Genomic DNA, 22,237 nt, shown 5'->3' on the forward strand with positions numbered 1-22,237 from the left:
ATTATATACAAACAGAAATCCTGTACAGACATGTCCTCTGCCATAGAGAGTTGAGAGAGAGAAAGACTTGCTATTCTGCTAGTCATGTATTCAGTCATTTCATTTCATTCCGGTTGATAATGTAAATATGATGAAAGTACAGTATTATCCACTATGCACATGAACACTGTCAGAAAATGCCATTTGCATCACTCAAGCAAATAAGGACTTTTCTAACTCCGCTGCTCTGTGTTTCACGGAAACCTCACTGAATGAAGCCATCCCGGACAGCGCGTTTCATCTGCCGGGCTTCCAGCTGTTCAGAGTAGATTGCGCTGCAGAATCATCGGGGAAAACAAGAGGTGGTGGAATATGCTTTTACATCAACGGATGTTGCTGTACTGATGTAACAGCGTTGAAGATGTGCTGTCCTAATTTAGAAGCACTCTACATCAACTGTAAGCCTTTCTACTCACCGCAGCAGTTTTCCTCGTTCATTCTAGTGAGTGTTTATATCCCGCCACAAGCGTGCATGAATGCAACGTTGCAACAACTGGCTGATCACATCACAGACAATAAGCAACCACACCCGGACTCATTTATTATTCTGGGAGATTTTAATAAGGCTAACCTCACCCGTGAACTGCCAAAACACAAACAACACATCACATGCCCCACCAGAGAAATATACTGGACCACTGCTACACCACTGTAAAGGATGCATATCGCTCTGTCCCACGTGCAGCTTTAGGACTCTCTGATCACTGTCTGGTTCATCTTCTTCCAACCTATAAGCAGAAACTAAATTCAGCTAAGCCTGTAGTAAGGACTGTAAAGAGATGGACCAATGAAGCAGAGCTGGAACTACAAGCCTGCTTTGACTGCACTGATTGGAGTGTTTTTGAGGCTGCAGCCACAGACCTGGACGAGCTCACAGATACGTGTTACATCATATATCAGTTTCTGTGAGGATATGTGCATTCCTACAAGGACATTTTTATCATTCAATAATGATAAACCATGGTTTACAGGAAAACTCAGACAGCTTCGTCATGCTAAAGTGGATGCTTAGAGAAGTTGGGATAAAATATTGTACAACCAGGCCAGGAACACACTGACTGTGGCTAAAAGAAGTTACTTTGAAAAGCTGAAAAAACAGTTTTCAGCCAACGATCCTGCATCAGTGTGGAAAGGCCTGAAAAGCATCACCAAGTACAAGACACCTACCCCACACTCTATAGAAAGTCAACTAATGGCTGATGAACTGAATGTGTTTTATTGCAGGTTTAAAAAGCCCAGTCTCACACCCCATACCCACTCTGATCTGACACACACCAACACCTTCTGGAACCCTCTCCTCATGCTACTCAATCTGCACTAATGATCTGCGAGGAGGATGTGTGCTGGGTCATTCGGAAACAAAAACCTGCCTGTTTGAAAGTCTGCGCTGACCAACTGGCCCCAATCTTCACACAGATCTTCGATGGATCACTGGAGCAGTGTGAAGTTCCCTGCTGCTTCAAATGCTCCACCATCATCCCTGTCCCAAAGAAACCCAAAATCACAGGACTTAATGACTACAGACCTGTCACGCTCAATTCTGTGGTCATGAAGTCATTTGAAAGACTGGTTTTGGCCTACCTGAAAGACATCACTGGACCCCTACTGGACCCCCTTAAGTTTGCTTACCGAGCAAACAGGTCTGTGGATGATGCTATCAATATGGGACTGGATTATATCCTGCAACACCTCGACAGACCTGGATGCAAGGATCCTATTTGTGGACTTCAGTTCAGCCTTCAATACCTTCATGCCTGATCTTCTCTCAACCAAACTGACCCAGCTCTCCATGCCCACCCCAATCTGTCGATGGGTCACCAGCTTTCTGACAGATAGGCAGCAGCTAGTGAGTCTGGGTAAACTCACATCTGGGACCCTCACTATTAGCACTGGTGCTCATGAGGGATGTGTTCTCTCTCCACTACTCTTCTCCCTGTCACTCCGGTTCCTGGGCTCTACCATCTCTCAGGACCTGAAGTGGGACACCCACATAGACTCCATTGTGATGAAGGCTCAGCAGAAGTTGTACTTCATTTGCCAGCTGAGAAAGTTCAACCTGACACAGTTCTACTCGGCCGTTATTGAGTCTGTCCTGTGTACATCTTTAACTGTCTGGTTTGGTTCAGCCACCTAATCAGACAGAAGGAAACTACAACGGACAGTCAGGAATGCTGAGAGGATTATTGGTGCCCCCCTGTCCACCCTCCAAGACATGTACATCTCCAGAGTGAGGAAACATGTGCAGGTAGAATCACACTGGACCCAACACACCCTGCCCACTCTATCTTGGAACTGTTGCCCTCTTGCCGGCGCTACAAAGCATTGAGCGACAGGACATCCAGGCACAAGAACAGATTTTACCCTCAGGCCATTTTCCACATGAACAATTAAACTGTATCAGGACTCCCCCATAGTGCAATAATGTAAATAAATATCTCATGTACCTATGTAAATTCACATTTTTAATTAAATAACTGTACATAACCCTACCTCGCATATATATTACCACTAGCACATGTGGTGTACACAGCTCTGTTGTTTTGTCATGCTGCTAACCTAAAGTGTAGAAACGGTGAGATGGGGCAACTTTTGTCATGATGTCTCGCAGTCTGGATGGAACAAATCCGGGGGCCGGACCGCAGTCCGCTAATTGGTGACCACTGATGTCACCAACTTTTAAAATGGCACCGTCTCTTTAAGAATAGAGTAGGTTCAGCGAGCGTCACAGAAGAGTTTTGTTTGAGCGCATTTTAACGAGATTAGAGTCAGATTAGAATTTTCTGTTTTTGTTGTTTTTACTCAAAACCGACTGTAAAGAAAAGGGTTTAAAAGGAGACATTATTCAAAGACAAATGGATTGTGTGGATCTCGTCTTTAGACACAGATTACACGGAACGAGTCAAACCAAACTTTTACTCTCAACACGCAGTGAAAGGATCTCGCTGCTGAACTTCTTCACCACTATACTACTCAATAACTGCTGAGTGAAATCTCAACATTTACCTTACCATTTACTACATGTAAGTAAATTAGTGACAGTGATCATGTGAACTCTTTGTACTGACGATCAGATTTTCTTGCTTCCATTGAATAACACAACAGGCTCTTTGGAACTATTTGCATGGTGTCATTAAACAAATATTTCAGGTTCAATACAAGTTCAGCTCAATCGACAGCATTTGTGACAATGTTGATTAATCGGTGTTCCAGTGAGACACTTACAATGGAAGTCAATGGGGTCAATCTGTAAAGATTAAAATACTCACTGTTTCAAAAGTATAGACACATGACCTAAACAATATGTGTGTTAACATGATTTTACTGTGATTAAATCACTTACTAACCGCATCTGTGGAAAGTTAGAGACAATTTTACAACTTGAACAAACTCTTTTTAAAGTCGTGTTTGCTTGAGTTCCCTACAGCAGTGAACACATGAAGGTTCTGCACTATTTCCCACAGATTACCCTTTGACCCAGAAGCCCCCGTCACCATGGGAACAGCCGAGCTCGCCCACCCAGGGTCACGGAGATCTGCCCCTCACACCCAAACAACAATAACGGTCAACCGTGTTAATGAGTCAGTGTGCACATGACGTGTAAGGTCGGGTACATGTGTAAACACACAACACTGGTGTGTGCACAGGTGTACTAACGGATATCTAACGTCTCAATCAAAACAAGCGCCAGTGAATCACGTGCAATAAGACCAGCAAATCGTTTTCACTTATGAACGCCACGGTTCACCCTCAGGTTCTGAATGGCCTTGTACCATTTCATATTTTCAAAAGTAGGCAAAATTGCATGTAATTAATTATGCAGAAAAAGGCGACAGCAACTTTTCTCTGCTGCCACGGTAAGCACGGCTTATGGCTAAAGCCCTATTCGGACGGGATTCATTTTCCTGACTTATGTCCATAAAGTAGGCTAATTATTACTGCGGACATCTGTAATATTTACCGTCAATTTGCATGCACGGGATAAGCAATGTCTTTAGAAATCACATATATGGGTGTGTCTACAGCATTTACACAATGCTGTCAAGCGTAACTGACCTATTTAGAAAATGTATACTGTGCTGATTAATTATGCAGGACATATTAAACATGATCACATGTATCTGTGATTATAAGAAGAAATGGATTGGCTAAATACAACAGAACTGGAGACATTATCAAGCCTGTAATGTTATATTTCACTCCTGAATTAAAAATATGGACAATCCCTTTATGTTCCGAAACGCGGGGCTCAACATAATTTCCGCACACACTCTGCTCAAATTAATCAAACTGCTTGTTTCTCTTTTACATGGGTAAATATTTAATATTTAAAAGGCACAAGGGCTGGAAAGTGCAGGCTTTTTATTAATTCGCACTGGATTATTATTACCAGGGGTAATTTTTACAGACCGTTTCATGGTAGGTAATCACGCTGTAATTTTTACCGCCAGTCCGGAAAAAGTCAGGCAAAATTATGACCGATTCATTACCAATGAAGCAGAGCTGGAACTACAAGCCTGCTTTGACTGCACTGATTGGAGTGTTTTTGAGGCTGTAGCCACAGACCTGGACGAGCTCACAGATACGGTTACATCATATATCAGTTTCTGTGAGGATATGTGCATTCCTACTAGGACATTTTTATTTAGAGGATGTCCAGCAAGATCAATAAATAAACTTCAATTGGTTCAAAATGCAGCAGCCAGAGTGCTGACTAGAACCAAGAAATATGATCATATTAGCCCCATTTTTCATTTTTAAATTCTGTTAACTACATACAAAGCTTTGAATGGTCTAGTTCCACAGTACTTAAGTGACCTTCTGACACACTATATTCCATCACGTTCATTACGATCACAAAATTCTGGCCTGTTAATAGTTCCTAGAATATCAAAATCCACAAAAGGAGGTAGATCCTTTTCCTATTTGGCTCCTAAACTATGGAATAGTCTCCCTAACACTGTTCGGGACGCAAACACACTCAGTTTCAGTCGAGACTAAAGACTCATCTATTTAGCCAGACATACACCTCATTTATCCTTCAACTCACAATTAGGCTAATTTTGTTAGGTCTGCCGGAACCAGAAACATTTCTCAGAAACATTTATCCTGCTCTATAACTCTGCATAAAATTGAATGGCATCTATGCTAATATTATTCTATTTGTTTCCCTGTCTCAACCTCGGGATTCAGATTCTGAGGTTACCAGAACTGGCCAGATCCAGCTCTGTTCCTGCTTGGTGTCGGACTCCACTGCTATGTGTCTCTGAGTGATGAGGACTAAATGCTGCCGGTGCCAACCAAACATCACTTCAGTCTATTACGATGGACTTCAGAGGATGAACTGATGCCAACTCCAACTGTAAGACATCGGGTACTTCATACGCCACTGCCTCAACCTTAGACTTAAGATAGACCCCACCGAACCTCACCGAAATGACCTGCAGGTTGAACTGAGATGCACCTCATTGATCTCTGCCTGCATCACCTTTGTCTATTGATGGACTACACTCTTATAATGGAATACACAGACTATCAATTAATTGCCAACAAAAGCCTTCATCAGCCAACTAACAAAGACAATGCATCAATGTGAACTTCTGCAGTTAATCCAGGATGAACTTCAAAGACATTAGTCATTAATCTTACAGTTCATACTAAATCTGTTTAAACACTGACCCTTAACACTTACTTAGTTTAATCATTTAAACCATGACTTGCACTGCACATAAATAACTAATATTGTCATTATATTCATGATGTTAGTCCGAGGGGAACTGGCCCCCACAGTGAGTCTGGTTTCTCTCAAGGTTATTTTTCTCCATTAACCAAAATCTTATGGAGTTTTGTGTTCCTTGCCACAGTCACCTTCAGCTTGCTCACTGGGGTTATAAATACAAAAATTATTTAATTACTTATTTTTATACTCAATTTACAATCATATTTAATCAAACTACACAATGATGACTTTAAGACTTTATAGATATTACAGTTTCATTTTCTGTTAACACATGATCTTCTGTAAAGCTGCTTTGAAACGATGTGTGTTGTGAAAAGCGCTATACAAATAAAAATGACCTGACTTAATCCCAGACTGACTCGTTGTTCAGTGGGGGGCTGTGTGGGAACCATGCCATCTGTTGTTCTTCTATTCTATTCTATTTGCAAAAGGAATGTTTGAGAGTCTAAAATTTACATTTCCTATTAACACACTAAAGCTAAAGATACAAATAACCATCTTAAAACTAAAGTTTTTTTGAAAGACTTTTGCACAGTGCTGTATATATAAGCTTAATCAGCTATAATCAACAACATAACTTAAATCTGCAATGAAGCGAATGCACAACAGAGCTTGACTTTTAGATAGAGCGCATGAACGTGCACGAACCCTTTCATGTTGTTTGTTGACATGTTATCATGAATCATGGGTTTGTGTAGGAATTTCAGTCGAATACAAAACACTATGCTGAGTCATTAGGTGTGCACTTGACTTGAGTTGCACGCTAAATGCGTATCTCACATTGTGAATACGCCATTCCTTTAACAATGCACTATGTTCAACCACCCCTGGAGTTTGCTAGTTCGCTAGTTTGAATCCAGGGCGTGCTGAGTGACTCCTGCCAGGTCTCCTAAGCAACCAAATTGGCCCGGTTGCTAGGGAGGGCAGAGTTACATGGGGTAACCTCCTCGTGGTCGCTATAATGTGGTTCGTTCTCGGTGGGGCGCGTGGTGAGTTGTGTGTGGATGCCGCGGTGGATGGCGTGAAGCCTCCACATGCGCTACGTCTCCGTGGCAACGCGCTCAACAAGCCACGTGATAAGATGCGCGGGTTGATGGTCTCAGATGCGGAGGCAACTGGGATTCATCCTCCACCACCCGGATTGAGGCGAATCACTACGCAACCACGAGAAAAAGCGCACTGGGAATTGGGCATTCCAAATTGGGTGAAAAAGGGAAAAAAAAAACCCAATGCACTATGTTGCGCAAAATCAAGAAGTCTCTAAAAAATGGAAAATTAATACGTCCCTGCGATGAAGAATCCACAACACAGTTACTAAGGATACTTTACTAACGAAATGATATTACTTCAGGAATTTATTTCAAGTTTTCACAAGGTCTTTTATGTAAGTTGATATATTTACATCACGTGCATAACCACCGGTGGCACTCTACCATCGCGGTGCCACTCTACCACCTCGGAGGGCAGTTGTCACGGTGATGCTAGCAGCCCTAATATATACACAACACTTTATTTGAACTTAATACATTATTTAATATCATTTACACTGCTCTAGCTTCTGTTCTACTCTCGTTTACTCTTGACATTCAGTGGCTTTGGATAAAACTGATTTATGTAAGAATGAATTTATGTTATCCCAACATCACTTATTAGGCTTGTTTATGATCACACAGACTAACTAATCTAAACCCATAGGAGTGAGTGAGAGTAAAGTACAGCACGTCACCTGTGAAGAGTTTCGTGATGTGCTTGTTCTGTCGTCGAGCGGAGCAGAGCAGCAGCAGCCAGGGCGGGAAGAGCTCATGATGGGCGGCCAGCAGCTCGGCGATATTTGACCTCTGATGTCTGTCTCCTGATGAACAGCCCTCATCCACTGAATCCACCAACACAAACAGAGCCTGAGACGGAGCTTTACAGCTCAACAATGGCAACAACACACACCTGACAGAGACAAACACAGAAACAGACTTAAATATTTATATCAGTGTCTTTGCACATGTATTTTGCTATGAATATATTCCAAATGGACTCCTGAACCCAATTTATAATGCCTGGATTAATGCCTGGATAATTAAACACAAGGTACAGCGAATATAAATACACATGGAATAATGTACATGAAAAATAACAGGTATAGTATAAAATAGGATGCATAACATTCAAATAATATAAACACTGGCTCATGGTCTTTTATTGATTTAAATGATTGCAATACTTTGTTATATTATCCTTGCAATAAAAATAGCAGTGTGGTTCTGCAATTCGTTTGTCTACAGTAAAATATTGCATGTAAAGAGTATTTTTATGGGATATTTTACTACGAGCTAAGTACAAACGAATTGAAAAAAACGGACCACTCTCCTTAAAAATAAACAATGTCGGACCCGATGTGAACAGCACCATGGGAAGTCAAAAGCTGGTTCGTGAATGAACATTCGCACGAAAAAAAAAAGAAAAAAAACGGACTTGCCGTGAACGGTTCTAATTTCTCACGGTTCAGTTTGTATCACGGTTTTAGGGTCATGGTTTCAGTTCGGTATTTGCTTTGTTCAGGAAAAATAAAAATAATATATATATATAAGCGCATTATTGATGTTCGCGATAGATTACAGTCGCGTGAGGAAATAGGAAGAAATCGCATGCGCGTTTTAAACCCTTGCGTGCATTACTGACATATATTACCAGTATACGACAATCGTGCTGAGTGATGTCTGCAAACAGTGCCTGTTTAGTAAACGTTTTTTGGCCATCGCTGTTGTAATTGACTGCAAAAGAAAATGTTCCCAGAAAGGAGAAACGCAGGGGGCTGTGTGCAGAACACTGATGTCATCAAGTTGGCCCACATGAAACACAGGTGGAGCGTGTCCATCTACAGAACCACACAGGTGCATTAGCGGAGTTTGTAACTGTGCTGATTATTTTCTTCTTCACCAAACCTTGTGCTCTAGATGCGTCATTATGCCTGTTTTACACGCACGCCGAACCAGGACAGAAGTAGTACGTATTTTTTTCGGCGTCTATGTTCTGTTTTTTCCCTCCCCAATTTGGAACGCCCAATTCCCAATGCGCTCTAGGTCGTCGTGTTGGTGTAGTGACTCGCCTCACTCCGGGTGGTGGAGCCTCCGCGTCTGAGACCGTCAATCCGCGCATCTTATCATGTGGCTTGTTGAGCGCGTTACCGCGGAGACATAGCGCGTGTGGAGGCTTCACGCTATTCTCTGCAGCATCCACGCACAACTCACCCCAACGAGAGCAAGAACCACATTATAGCAACCACAAGGAGGTTACCCCATGTGACTCTACCCTCCCTAGCAACCGGGCCAATTTGGTTGCTTAGGAGATTTGGCTGGAGTCACTCAGCACACCCTGGATTCGAACTCACGAATATATATACACATACACACACATTGGCAGTCAAAAGTTTGTAATAATGTACAGATTTTGATGTTTCGGAAGGAAATTGGTACTTTAATTCACCAAAGTGGCATTCAACTGATCAGAAAGTATAGTCAGGTTCGGTTAACGCACTGCTTTGGCGGTAAACTTGAGGTGAACAGCGGTGCCAATGCTTCCCGAACCATGGGTGGCCAACCGTACGGTTTGGTTTCTTAACCGAGAACCGTTACACCCCTAGTGTGAACAGGCCTTTAGATGGTACAATATTTCAGCTTCAGTTCATTGCTGTTATAGAGGATTTATTGAGTTATGATGTGAAGTAGAGACTGAGTCTGTAGGAGTTGCTGACTCATTTTCTGTCAGCTTCACATTGTCCACTTAAACAGACTCAATCATCACTGCTAAAGTCACTTTACATGTCTAACTGTCACATCTGATCACTCAGGTTTGACATAAGATGCATTTATAAATCTCACATTTGTACATTAAAGTCATGTTCAATGTCAGACTACCAGTATTGCTGGTGTTGTGCACACATGACTGATTTCATATATCTTTCTGCTTCTATAAGGGATGGGTCAGGATGGTCAACTAGCTTGTGAGGTTAACTTGAGCATATGCAGAGTTTTGCTTCGTTTTTTAGCTTAAAAGCTAAATTGTATAATATCTGCGATGCTAGCGTCACCAAGTGGAAATGCAAAAACATTGTTTTCCAACAGATTTCTGAATACACCCTCCATCTGCCACTGGTCGAACAAACAGACAGTCCCAACCCAAACTTATGTCATTGGTTGAGCCAATATTGCTGTGTTGGGCTGGACAGGCCAACTCAAACAAACAGATTCATGTTTGAAAGTGAGAGACGCAGTGTTTTAACCATAACTAGGCTGATTTCCCGAAAAGTATACTTATAGTTGTCTCTGCATATAGACCTTGTTCATAGTAGCCCCATATAACATTTTTGACGTAAATGAAAACGAGGCTATGAGGAATTTTACAGTCTCTTCAGTGGCATGCACTGTGTAAATTGGTTATTAAATAACCGTAGAACCCATTGAAGGGACCGCAAGTCAATTCCTCACAGCCTTGTTTTCATTCCCATCAAAATTCAAATATGTCTCTTTAAGACTAGTCAGTAGGAATGTCATAAAATATAGATACATTGATTATTAATCGGCACATTATTTTCTTGATATGTTTTTTAGGCATCAATATATTAACATTTGCTGACATTTAAATTAGAAGCCTAATTTGTATGCTTTCCAATTCACTGTCCAATTCCATTTCATGTAGTCTGATGTAATATCTTTGGGAGACCACAAGGGGGTGATATAACATTTACTGTACTTAATACTGAAGGACACAGGAGGCGGTCCAAAGGTGTGAATTGAGTGCCATATATAACTTACGAAGGTTCTTGTACTTCAAGAATGGACAAATTGACGTTGATGAGTTTTGCAGGTTACTGTATGAAAATGGTGTAACTACGCAAACTGAACGATTAGAAATGGCGGCGTTAATTATGCAATTTCTCTGTATGTTAGCCTTACTAGTCAACTGATCATTTAGGCCGCTGATTTTGAAAATATGTAGTTCTGCAGATCCCAACATTCTACGCAACCATAAACCACCACTATTATTCGTACAACTGCTTTACAACTCTGCTCATTATTCTTATACAGAGAGAGAGAGAGAGAGAGAATAAGACAGTTTGTGGAGTCTAATCTGAACTGGGCACTGCGCCCACATCACACTCATTTACAGATCAACACTCAGCTACAGAGTGTGTGTGTGTGTGGGCACAAGGACTGAAATCTCCCAGCATGCACTACTGCAGTGCAGATACACACAAGGAGCTTGCCATGTAGCAGCCAATCAGAACAAGAGCGACATCAACGAACACTCATTTATGTACAGAAAGTTATTTTTTTAACCACTTCATATGCGTACATTTGAAGTCAGAAGTTTACATACACTTTAGCCAAATACATTTAAACTCAGTTTTTCAAAATTCCTGACATTTAAGCATAGAAAACATTCCCTGTCTTAGGTCAGTTAGGATCACTAATTTATTTTAGAATGTGAAATGTCAGAATAATAGTAGAGAGAATGATTTATTTCAGCTTTTATTTCTTTCATCACATTCCCAGTGGGTCAGAAGTTTACATACACTTTGATAGTATTTGGTAGCATTGCCTTTAAATTGTTTAACTTGGGTCAAATGTTTTGGGTAGCCTTCCACAAGTTTCTCACAATAAAGCCATTTTGCCACAATTTTGGCGGTATGCTTGCGGTCATTGTCCATTTGGAAGACCCATTTGCGACCGAGCTTTAACTTCCTGTCTGATGTCTTGAGATGTTTCTTCAACATATCAACATAATTTTCTTCCTCATGGTGCCATCTGTTTTGTGAAGTGCACCAGTCCCTCCTGCAGCAAAGCACCCCCACAACATGATGCTGCCACCCCCATGCTTCACGGTTGGGATGGTTTTCTTCAGCTTGCAAGCCTCACCCTTTTTCCTCCAAACATAACAATGGTAATTATGGCCAAACAGTTCCATTTCGTTTCATCAGACCAGAGGACATTTCTCCAAAAAGTAAGATTTTTGTCCCCATGTGCACTTGCAAACTGTAGTCTGGCTTTTTTATGGTGGTTTTGGAGCAGTGGCTTCTTCCTTGCTGAGCAGCCTTTCAGGTTATGTCGATATAGGACTCGTTTTACTGTGGATATAGATACTTGTCTACCGGTTTCCTCCAACATCTTTACAAGGTCCTTTGCTGTTGTTCTGGGATTGATTTGCACTTTTCGCACCAAACTACATTCATTTCTAGGAGACAGAATGCATCTCCTTCCTGAGCGGTGTGATGGCTGTGTGGTCCCATGGTGTTTATACTTGCGTACTATTGTTTGTACAGATGAACGTGGTACCTTCAGGCATTTGAAAATTGCTCCCAAGGATGAACTAGACTTGTGGAGGTCCACAATTTTTTTTTCTGAGCTCTTGGCTGATTTCTTTTGATTTTCCCATGATGTCAAGCAAAGAGGCACTGAGTTTGAAGGTAGGCCTTAAAATACATCCACAGGTACACCTCCAATTCAGTACACCTCCTATCAGAAGCTAATTGGTTAATTGCCTAAAGGCGTGGCATCATTTTCTGGAATTTACCAGCAGGGGCTAATGGTGACCTGCTAACACAAAACAAAGCTAGATCACCCCGACTATAATCCACAGAGCTGTCTACACTTGATGTGATGAGCTGCACAGCTGCTGCAGCATCTTTATTTTTCCCATCCGTCTGAAATAAAATTATTTCATTATCAAATATAGTCAGTATATGTCATCGTTTGGCAGTGGAAGTCAGAGGAAACGCAAGCTGGTCCAGCGAATGCGAATCTCTCCATTTACCGTCACGCAAGTATCCGTCTATGACGACAGGTGGAAAATTACTAATACATATTAAAGAGCACCTATTATGGTTTTTAAACATGCCTAATTTTGTTTTAAAGGTCTCATACAATAGATTTACATGCATTCAAGGTCAAAAAACACTTTAATTTGCTCACAATTTAAACTGCAGCATTACCTTTTTTTCCCAGTGTCAAAAATGACTCGTTCAATGATCCGTTGTAAAGGATTCATTCTAAACTCCTCCTTTCAGAGAGCCTACACTGCTCTGATTGGTCAGATGTCCCAGTCTGTTGTGATTGGTCTACCACTTACAGCACATGTCGGAAAGGAAACGCCCACTACCATATCCGAGTTTCAGCTCCGTCTAAAAAAATTTCTGTTTTACCTTACCAATCTGAGCCCGAGTCCGACAATGATGCATCGGAAGATCAACCCGAACCACCATTGCGACGAGAACAGGACGTTTCTCAGTGGTAAGTTTATATGTAGTTTGACAATAACGTGAGTTAGCCGGTTAGCAGAGGCTAACAGCTAACAATGTGCACGGTTGGGAACACAAATGAAGGTCAGAGTTGAACTGGTTTGGTATCATTTTAAAAAATGATCTCTAACCACTGACGCTTTACATCCTCATCCTTTGGTAGTATATGCAAAGTGGTTTTGCTTTGGCAGTGCAAAAAACAGCAACTTCTAGACATGGCGACAACAGGAACCTAACTCTTTCAGGGCAACTACTACTGTAGTGTTTGAGGATGGGTCAAAGCTGTTCATGAGCAGCCAATGAAGACCAGAGGTGGGTTTTTTGTTACCAAATTACGTAGGTTAGTACAGGAAGTAAGTCTGGAAATACTAACGACTCATTTCAGGTGTTCAGAATCGGTTCTTTCTTTTAGCTGTCAATAACTCCATTTGTCTTGCACTTTGCAGACTTTTTTACATTCACAAACGGCTATATAACACACTACATGAAAGGTAATATTTGAAAAACCATAATAGGTGATCTAAAAACAATTCTAAATGTAAACATAATTATAATGATGATAATAATCACTGAAATATAACTCACGGTTCGAGGTTAACGTGTATGATTTAATCACAGATGTATAGGCTGCAGAGTTGCATTCACAATTAACTGTTCTGTGGAAATAAAATGAACTGAACTCAAAGCACCTCCTGAAATGAGATGTCTGAGGTCATTTGCAGCACTCATAGACGAAACTATTCTTGCAAAAAAATTGCAGAAGACTGAAACAAAGGAAGAGTGAGAACCCTTTACATGTGTGTGTTCCACGAGACTGCACGCCTCCGAACAAACAGCGCATCATACATGCGCAGATCTTCACTCAAATTCAGCAGAACTGCAGAGTTTATGCAGTACATGTATGCAGTTCATGCCGCAGGTGAGAGACTGACGGTCACAACACTAACAAGTGTGATTAGACAGTAGAACTTGCACGGACACACACAGTAAGGCAGCAGAGTTGAACCAGGCTAGTAGATTATTCCTCAGAGATCAATGCAACTATTGACCGTTCATTGACCAATCATTTACCATCATAAACATCTGACCTGCACTCCCTCACAAACACATGTGTGTAATTCTGTTGAACAGTACCACATGCACAGACCCTTTGAAGACAGACCAACCATGAGCTCCAAGGTTGTTAATCAATGGTAGCCTATATGCTTCTGTTTTAAATTAATTTTTTATAACTTGTGTTTATTAACGACATTTCTGGTGAGGCTCTACACTACCCATGACCCTTAAGAGATATATCCACCAATCACAGAATCGCTGCAAACAAAGTGCACCAAAAGAGCTCTGCAGTGACAGCACACTCCCATGATGCACTGTGAATGACACAGCCGAGTCACTCTCTCTACACTCTCAAACTACTTATATATTAGTACGTATCTGAATATTTTGCAATAACATTTAAATTAGTGCTGTCGGGGCCTGGGTAGCTCAGCGAGTATTGACACCGTCTACCACCCCTGGAGTCGCGGGTTCAAATCCAGGGTGTGCTGAGTGACTCCAGTCAGGTCTCCTAAGCAACCAAATTGGCCCGGTTGCTAGGGAGGGTAGAGTCACATGGGGTAACCTCCTCATGGTCGCGATTAGTGGTTCTCACTCTCAATGGGGCGCGTGGTAAGTTGTGCGTAGATCGCGGAGAGTAGCATGAGCCTCCACATGCTGTGAGTCTCCGTGGCGTCATGCACGACGAGCCACGTGATAAGATGCACGGATTGACGGTCTCAGACGCGGAGGCAACTGAGACTTGTCCTCCACCACCCGGATTGAGGCGAGTAACCGCGCCACCATGAGGACCTGCTAAGTAGTGGGAATTGGGCATTCCAAATAAATAAATAAAAATTAGTGCTGTTAGTAGGTAAATTATTCATAGTTAATCGCGATTAATCTCGAATCGCGATTAATTTAAAAGTGCTGAAATCTGACTCTATATATACTTATTTCCTGTCAAAATGCATTTATTTCCTTCTTTGGAAAGAACACCACAATAGAACAAAACAATATGTAACAATAACCATTTTATTTTATTTATTTATTTTTGGGGATTTTTCCCCATTTTTCATCCAATTTGGAATGCCCAATGCGCTCTTAAATCCTCGTGGTCATGTAGTGATTCGACTCAACCGGGTGGCGGAGGACGAATCTCAGTTGCCTCCGCGTTTGAGACCGTCAACCCGTGCATCTTATCACGTGGCTTGTTGAGCGCGTTACCACGGAGACATAGCGCGTGTGGAGGCTTCACGCCATCCACCGCGGCATCCACGCTCAACTCACCACGCGCCTCACCGAGAACGAACCACATTATAGCGACCACGAGGAGGTTACCCCATGTGACTCTACCCTCCCTAGCAACCGGGCCAATTTGGTTGCTTAGGAGACCTGGCTGGAGTCACTCAGCACGCCCTGGGATTCAAACTAGCGAACTCCAGGGGTGGTAGCCAGCGTCTTTTCCCACTGAGCTACCCGGGCCCCAACAATAATGCTTTATTAACATTTTCCAAACTCCACAGTACAAAGACAGAAGTTCGCTTAAATAGCACCAATTCAACACAAATTAAACATTTACCAAAGTCTAAATGGGATGATGACTGATTGATAGAACTACTATTCATTGCAATGCGCATTTATTCTCTTAAACCCTCATCCTCCACAATATTTATCATCATCAGGCTGTCTTTTCACTTTGAATATACAATGCACGATTTGTTTCAGGGCAGCAAGCGCTGCGCTGAACTCTATATGAAAAGCACGTCTTGTTCTGCTTTTAGTGCTGGCACTGCTGATGGAAATATAATCTGGTAATCATTAGCTGATGCTTCAGAAGCTTGGCACCAATGGGTATAAAGTTGGAATTATGTTAAATATGAGCGGAGCGTCAACAGATCATCCAATTGACATGCTTACGTGGTAAAATGCTGACTTACAAAAGACGCGAATAATTTATCTTTTATTGTCACAAGTCCCATCAGCGTTTGTTTTATAAGAGGTCCTTTCTCTGGCACGGACTTATTGTTGTCTGTTTGTTTGTAGTGTGTATACGAGTGTAATGTCCCCGCTGGACACATCGCAAAGATTCCGCCCTCTAAGTGTTGAGAACTCACACGGAGCTGAATAAAATGTCAAACACTGAAAGATAACCCATAACCCCCTGCTCTACCAACAAACATACAGAGACTACACAGCACTGCTGCCGTTTGTGTGCGTGTGTGCGAGCGTGTGTTCCTCACCTCTTGAATGTTTCGGCTGGATTTCTCTCACACTCTCCCGGCTGAAGAGCGCTCTGGACTGCCGGCTCTCGCACTTTCTCCTCATAATCCAGGACGAGTCCTGACCGGCATATCTGAGCCACCAGCCCACGGACAAATGCGCTTACACATAGCGTATCCGAATCTTCCGCCCGGCAGAAGTGGAAGCCCAGACAGTGCTGGTGCAGCCTGCGGTGGACGACGTGAACGGAACCAGGCCACAGTAACTCCGTACACAAAGCCGTCTTCCCACTGCCTGGCCCGCCCACCAGCAGAACCCCCCACGATCCTGCCTTCCCTGGCCCAGAGAGCGGGCCGCTGACGGGGTTCAGCGATTCGGTTGTTCCAGGAATGCTGAGGTTGTTGGTTTTCTCTTGTAGGCAATGCTGGATCTTCTGGAACACCCACTCACGGCAGTAGAAGCGTTTGCCCTGCAGTAGACTGGTCTGGGCCATGTTCTGTGTCCTGTGGGTCACCACCAGGGGAGTTCAGATGCAACTGGGCATGCTCAAACCCTGTGAGGGCGTTTGCACAGACACCAGTCCATCATCTTGATGAGTTTGAGTGACAGCTCCTTTCTTCAGGACACCAGTGGTTGGATGAATACTAGATCCTGAGGTGATGATGAAGGTTGAGGGGTGTTTCAGGCCCTAAAGAGTGAGATTTCCACAAACTCTATCCATGTCTCTGAGATGAGTGTGTTTGTCATTGTGCTGCTTTAACAGGCTGATGAAACACCCTGAAAATAACACAAAAAGTCACCATTAAAGTCAACATATACTAAAACCTGACGTTGTTTACTTTAAAACATTCCTGGTCTTATTGTGAACAAATCTTTTTTTCCTCATTAAATGTCCCAACGGAAATAAATGGGTTGCGAACACCGTTTCAAGTTGGCTTCAAAAATATACAAAAAGACCTAGTGGGTGATTCTCAAAACCTAGTGAGCTGCCTACCTTGACAGCGTTAATTGGGCATCATAGGTCCCTTCCAAAAGCTAATCAGTGAGCTGCCTACCAAGAGAAACATCATTTTTGGCCATCATAGGTAGAGCTGGGTAAAAACATTGATTTTCCGATGCATTGCGATTTTCATTTCAATCTCAATATCTATTCTTAAATCTTTTACTCTATGCACAACCCTCTGCAATGCAAGTAAATCTCTTGCAAATGCGACCAAAGAGAATAATGTCTCTTTTAAAACCCTTTCTGTTCTTTCCAGTCAGTTTTGAGCAAAAACAACAAAATAAAAACATTTCAAGATGCACTCAGTAAGATTTTAGCTGGCTCTTACACGTCCAATTGCGATTTTGTGACTCTATAATGACACTTGTCGTCATGGATACTGAAAGTTTGTTTAATCCCCTTTTCTCCCCAATTTGGAATGCCCAATTCCCACTACTTAGCAGGTCCTCATGGTGGCACGGTTACTCACCTCAATCCGGGTGGCGGAGGACAAGTCTCAGTTGCCTCCGCTTCTGAGACCGTCAATCCGCGCATCTTATCACGTGACTCGTTGCGCATGACACCGCGGAGACTCACAGCAAGTGGAGACTCATGCTACTCTCCACGATCCACGCACAACTCACCACATGCCCCATTGAGAGTGAGAACCACTAATCGCAACCACGAGGAGGTTACCCCATGTGACTCTACCCTCCCTAGCAACCGGGCCAATTTGGTTGCTTAGGAGACCTGGCTGGAGTCACTCAGCACACCCTGGATTCAAACTCATGACTCCAGGTGTGATAGTCAGCGTCAATACTCGCTGAGCTACCCAGGCCCAAGTGCTGCTGTTTTACACCGAATATGTTTGATTAACTTCTGTTTTGTTACTATTAGTCTGTGTTTTTCTCCGTCTCATACTCTACCATAACATGATATTTAACGATGGGATAAATGGATTTGTACATTTTTAAAAAGCTAAAAAGTAACCAAAATGATTAAAAACTTAAGATAAAATAAAATGTGCGTCACGTAATATTTTGGTAATGTACAAAGTTAGAAGATCCCCCTTATAATAGCTGAGAGACAATTTCTTTCATATGCAAGCAAAATGGACATTAAAACTGAAATTAGGGTTAGGGTTAGTTAGGGTGGGCTAACCTAACCCTAACCAAATGAATCAGAATAGAATCAAATCGAAATCAGAATTGAATCGAGGGCTTGTGAATAGGAATCGAATTACGATTATCGAAATCCATAGCAATACCTAGCTCTATACAAAACTTTGCAAGAAAACTAGTGAGCTGCCTACCTAGACAGCATTATTTGAGGATTAAGGTGCCTTCCAAAGGGGTCTCAGTAAGCTGCCTACCTAGAGAACATTTCTGGCCATCATTGGCATGTGCAGAATTCTGGGCATGTTGGGAACATTAAAATGAGCTCCAAGAGATATGTAAATATCCAGCCAACTGTGACGAGGAACCCAAACACCAGGTGATGTCAAGTAGCCAATCAGAGCTCATGAATCAGTAGCATTTTAAGGAATCAAACACTCAAGATGCCAAAAAAAGCTGCTAACTCACCACACTCATTTGATGCTCTAAATAATGCTGACTCAGAACGCGTCATGATGCCCATAAATGCTGTGTATGAAACCAAGTAGGTTTTTAGACATAGCCAGTGCTTCCTAAAGGACATAAAAGACTCCTGTGTCGATCCTGACAGTCACTGAACTAATTAACTAACACACAAGAATTTACCATGGTAACCACAGTTTCCGCCAATTACTGGAGTTATTGTTTGTCCCTTACTGCAAAGTCATAGTAAAATATGGAAACTCCTCCAAACGTTGTCAGAAGCTTTCAGAATATTTCTGTAATTTTGTTTATTTTTAGATGACAGTAGCGGGTGATTCTCACGAAACCTGTCAAAAAATTAATTAAATAAATAAATAAATAAATGCCTTGGCCTTATTTAAGCCCAAAATCAAGAAGAATTGTTTAAAAAACTAAGCCCACATTGAGGACCATTTTTGCATTGCAACATTTTACCAGCCAAGGTAACTCTTCCGGACATTTTACTATTCCTGATGTTTTCAATGGGAATTCTCAGTAGCATACACTGTAAAAAATGGAAAGCAGCTCTACTGAAAATACTAAACCAGTACACTTTAAAACAGCTTAATATATTTATGTTTGAGATGAGAACATAATCATATTGCGTAAAGTCCAAGTAAAATTTAACAGTCATTAAAAAGTGATATGATTACATTGGTATGAAATGATTAAATGGATTCAGACTTCTAACGGATGGCCGTCATTTTTACTGCTTGCTCAATTTACTTAATTAAAATGAGTTAATCCAACACATTTCTTTAGCATTCATTGTGTACAATCCATCCATGTTTACTTAATCCAGTTGTGTTGGATCAATGTGAATAATATTTGTTGTATCAAAGTATTGCTGAAACCGGGCAGGGAATTTGCATTACCCAACTGGACTGGGAGAGTACATTTTGAAATGAAGTGTCATTTTAATGTATTTCTAGACAAAATGAAACAAGAAGGAGACTTGTTAGTGTTTAAAGTTTCTGTGTTGGTGGATTTTCTTTGGAGGTTTCCATTGTGTAGAAGAGTGGAGCTAATGGTTAAATGGGTGATTTGCCATACTAAAAATAACACTGTGTTTTGCTTTTGTCATGAAGGAAAGACCGAGGGATCATCAGCATAAAGGCTGATTGGGGATCAGTGTAAACCCTCAGCAGCACCATCTTTGTTAAAGTAAACAAAAAGATATATATAATATGCTAGTATTTATTGTTGCTAGCTTGTAGCAAGCTGCAAAGTTCAATGGAGTTATTTGGACAAATCAAATTTAAGTGAGGTTAACTCAATTCCTTTGAGTTTCCTCAACACAAAATATTTGAGTAAAGTCTACATTTACATTTTATATTAAAGGAAACTCATTTTCATTGTGTGGAACCGACAGTGTTGGGTGTAACGCATTACTAAGTAATTAAAGTACTTTTTCATTGAAAAAAGTAAGGGACTTCTTTTAATTTTTCAGTAATTTAATTAGTTACTTCTGATGTAATTGCATTAAAAATACTGTACAGACTAAAGAGCAATTCTATATATTACAATAGTGAATTTAAAATCGAAATTTGATGTCTAATGTTAAAATATATGTTTTTTTAATTTAACACCGCCCCTTTAAATTCTCTGGCCAGTTCATGAATAATTTATTTGATTTTATATGATTTATTTGAAAGAATTTAAAGAACAGTTTCATGACTATCCTTCATGTATTTTTCATCTGGTCGAGGTTGATCAGGGTTTTAGAAGTAATTAGTAATAAGTAATGCAATTACTTTTCAGACAGAGTAATTAGTACAGTAATCTAATTACACTGTAGAAGATGTAATTAGTAGTTAGTAATTAATTACTATCTACAGTAATTTAATCCACACCTGCCACAGTAAAAATATAAAATAAAAATAAAAATATAAATAGATAAAAAAATCAACAATTGAATTACGTAAAACAAACAACTTTTTTTTTTCTCAGTGATATCAAAAAAAAAAATAAAAAAAAAAAATAATAACTTAATTAAACTAAAATAAAAGAAAGTTTCAAGGGAGTGTTACTATGATGTATAAATACTTTATAAAAAATTGTTTTCATGTTACCGCATGTTTTCATGCAGTAATGAGAATATCACAATAACCATGTTTTTTTTTTTTTTTTTTTTTTTGCATAGTGGCAAAGAAAATTATGGATTAAATTGTATGTAACTGTCATGAAAATAATGTCACAATGTAAAAAATATTAATGGCCCCAAAAATAGTCTTCATTTAAAATAACCAAAATATAATTTCTTTTGATTTTGGAGTAAAATAGGAGAATTACCCTGATAGATAACACCAACTTACCAGAGTTATATTGTAAGAATAAAACTTCTGACATATTGAAATCTGCTGTTAAGTGCCAGAATGAATCTCAGCGCTGCCCTTTAAATAAAACACCCATCAAAACAAAACGCTTCCAAACACCGCACGAGACAACCAAACATTTGAATCGGTCATTTAAGACCGTTTACACTGAAAGCGACACAAAGCGCTCCTGTTAAAATAAACGACGCTGTGGAAACTCCGAGCGTCGCGTTACAGTTTCGTAGCGTCACATGTTGGGCGCAAAGCGTGGACAGATTCGTTGTTTATACCCGTTGCGTTCTGATTGCGTCGCGTCGCGTCACTCGCGTTCAGTGTAGACACGGTGACTGAGGAACTTCAGCTGACCGATGGACGGATGAAACGCGTTTAACATCTCATAAATATCTCACCTTCAGCGCTTCTGTCCTGTCATATATCATCTCATATCCACAGATGAACACTCGGATGACGGTTTTGTGTCGTTATTCCCGGTCCCGGATCCTTCTTTTCATATTTTCCATTCGGTTTGTGCATTTGAGTTCCTCCCGCAGCGAGACACTCGCTGAACGACCCGAGACTCCGCCCACTAAACATGACGCATGCGCACAGGAGGATGGGAGCCGTCTCAGTGACGTCACTTTTCCCCCGCAGCCGCCATATCTGTACGACCATTAGCGGGACGAAACACACCCGAAAAACGATACAGTGACTTCTCATGAAACAGGCCAATAGGAATAAAGGTGTCACAGAGAATGGCAACAAAAAGCATATATCAATTGAAGTCAATAGCATTTATAGTAAGAAATACGAAACATAGGCCTGTAGATATAGACAGATAAAGATAAAATAATATGTTAAGCTTAATCGACAGCATTTGTGGCATAATGTTGATTACCACAAAAATTAAATAGTTCCAGATCGTTAATGTAACGGTGATATAAATTGGAAATTTTTCATAAGGTGGGTAATAGGTTGTCTGAAAAGTCCACACATTGTGCTGAA

At 41.0% G+C, this 22,237-nt stretch overlaps 1 protein-coding gene across 2 annotated transcripts in view; it reads right to left on the reverse strand.

Moving 5' to 3' along the window:
• Window positions 1-21,802, reverse strand: part of LOC127418065 (ankyrin repeat domain-containing protein 50-like) — a 32,004-nt gene extending 10,202 nt beyond the window's left edge. For both annotated transcript variants that reach the window (XM_051658424.1, XM_051658422.1), the window contains exons 1-3: window positions 21,646-21,802; window positions 16,343-17,099; window positions 7,503-7,717 (exon numbers count right to left, since the gene is read on the reverse strand). In XM_051658424.1, coding sequence (XP_051514384.1) covers window positions 7,503-7,717; window positions 16,343-16,815 — 688 coding nt within the window. In that variant the 5' untranslated portion in view covers window positions 16,816-17,099; window positions 21,646-21,802. The remainder of the gene's footprint in view (window positions 1-7,502; window positions 7,718-16,342; window positions 17,100-21,645) is intronic.
• Window positions 21,803-22,237: the final 435 nt, after the last annotated feature.

This window comes from Myxocyprinus asiaticus, chromosome 27, assembly GCF_019703515.2.
Source record: "Myxocyprinus asiaticus isolate MX2 ecotype Aquarium Trade chromosome 27, UBuf_Myxa_2, whole genome shotgun sequence".
NCBI classification, from domain to species: Eukaryota; Metazoa; Chordata; class Actinopteri; order Cypriniformes; family Catostomidae; genus Myxocyprinus; species Myxocyprinus asiaticus.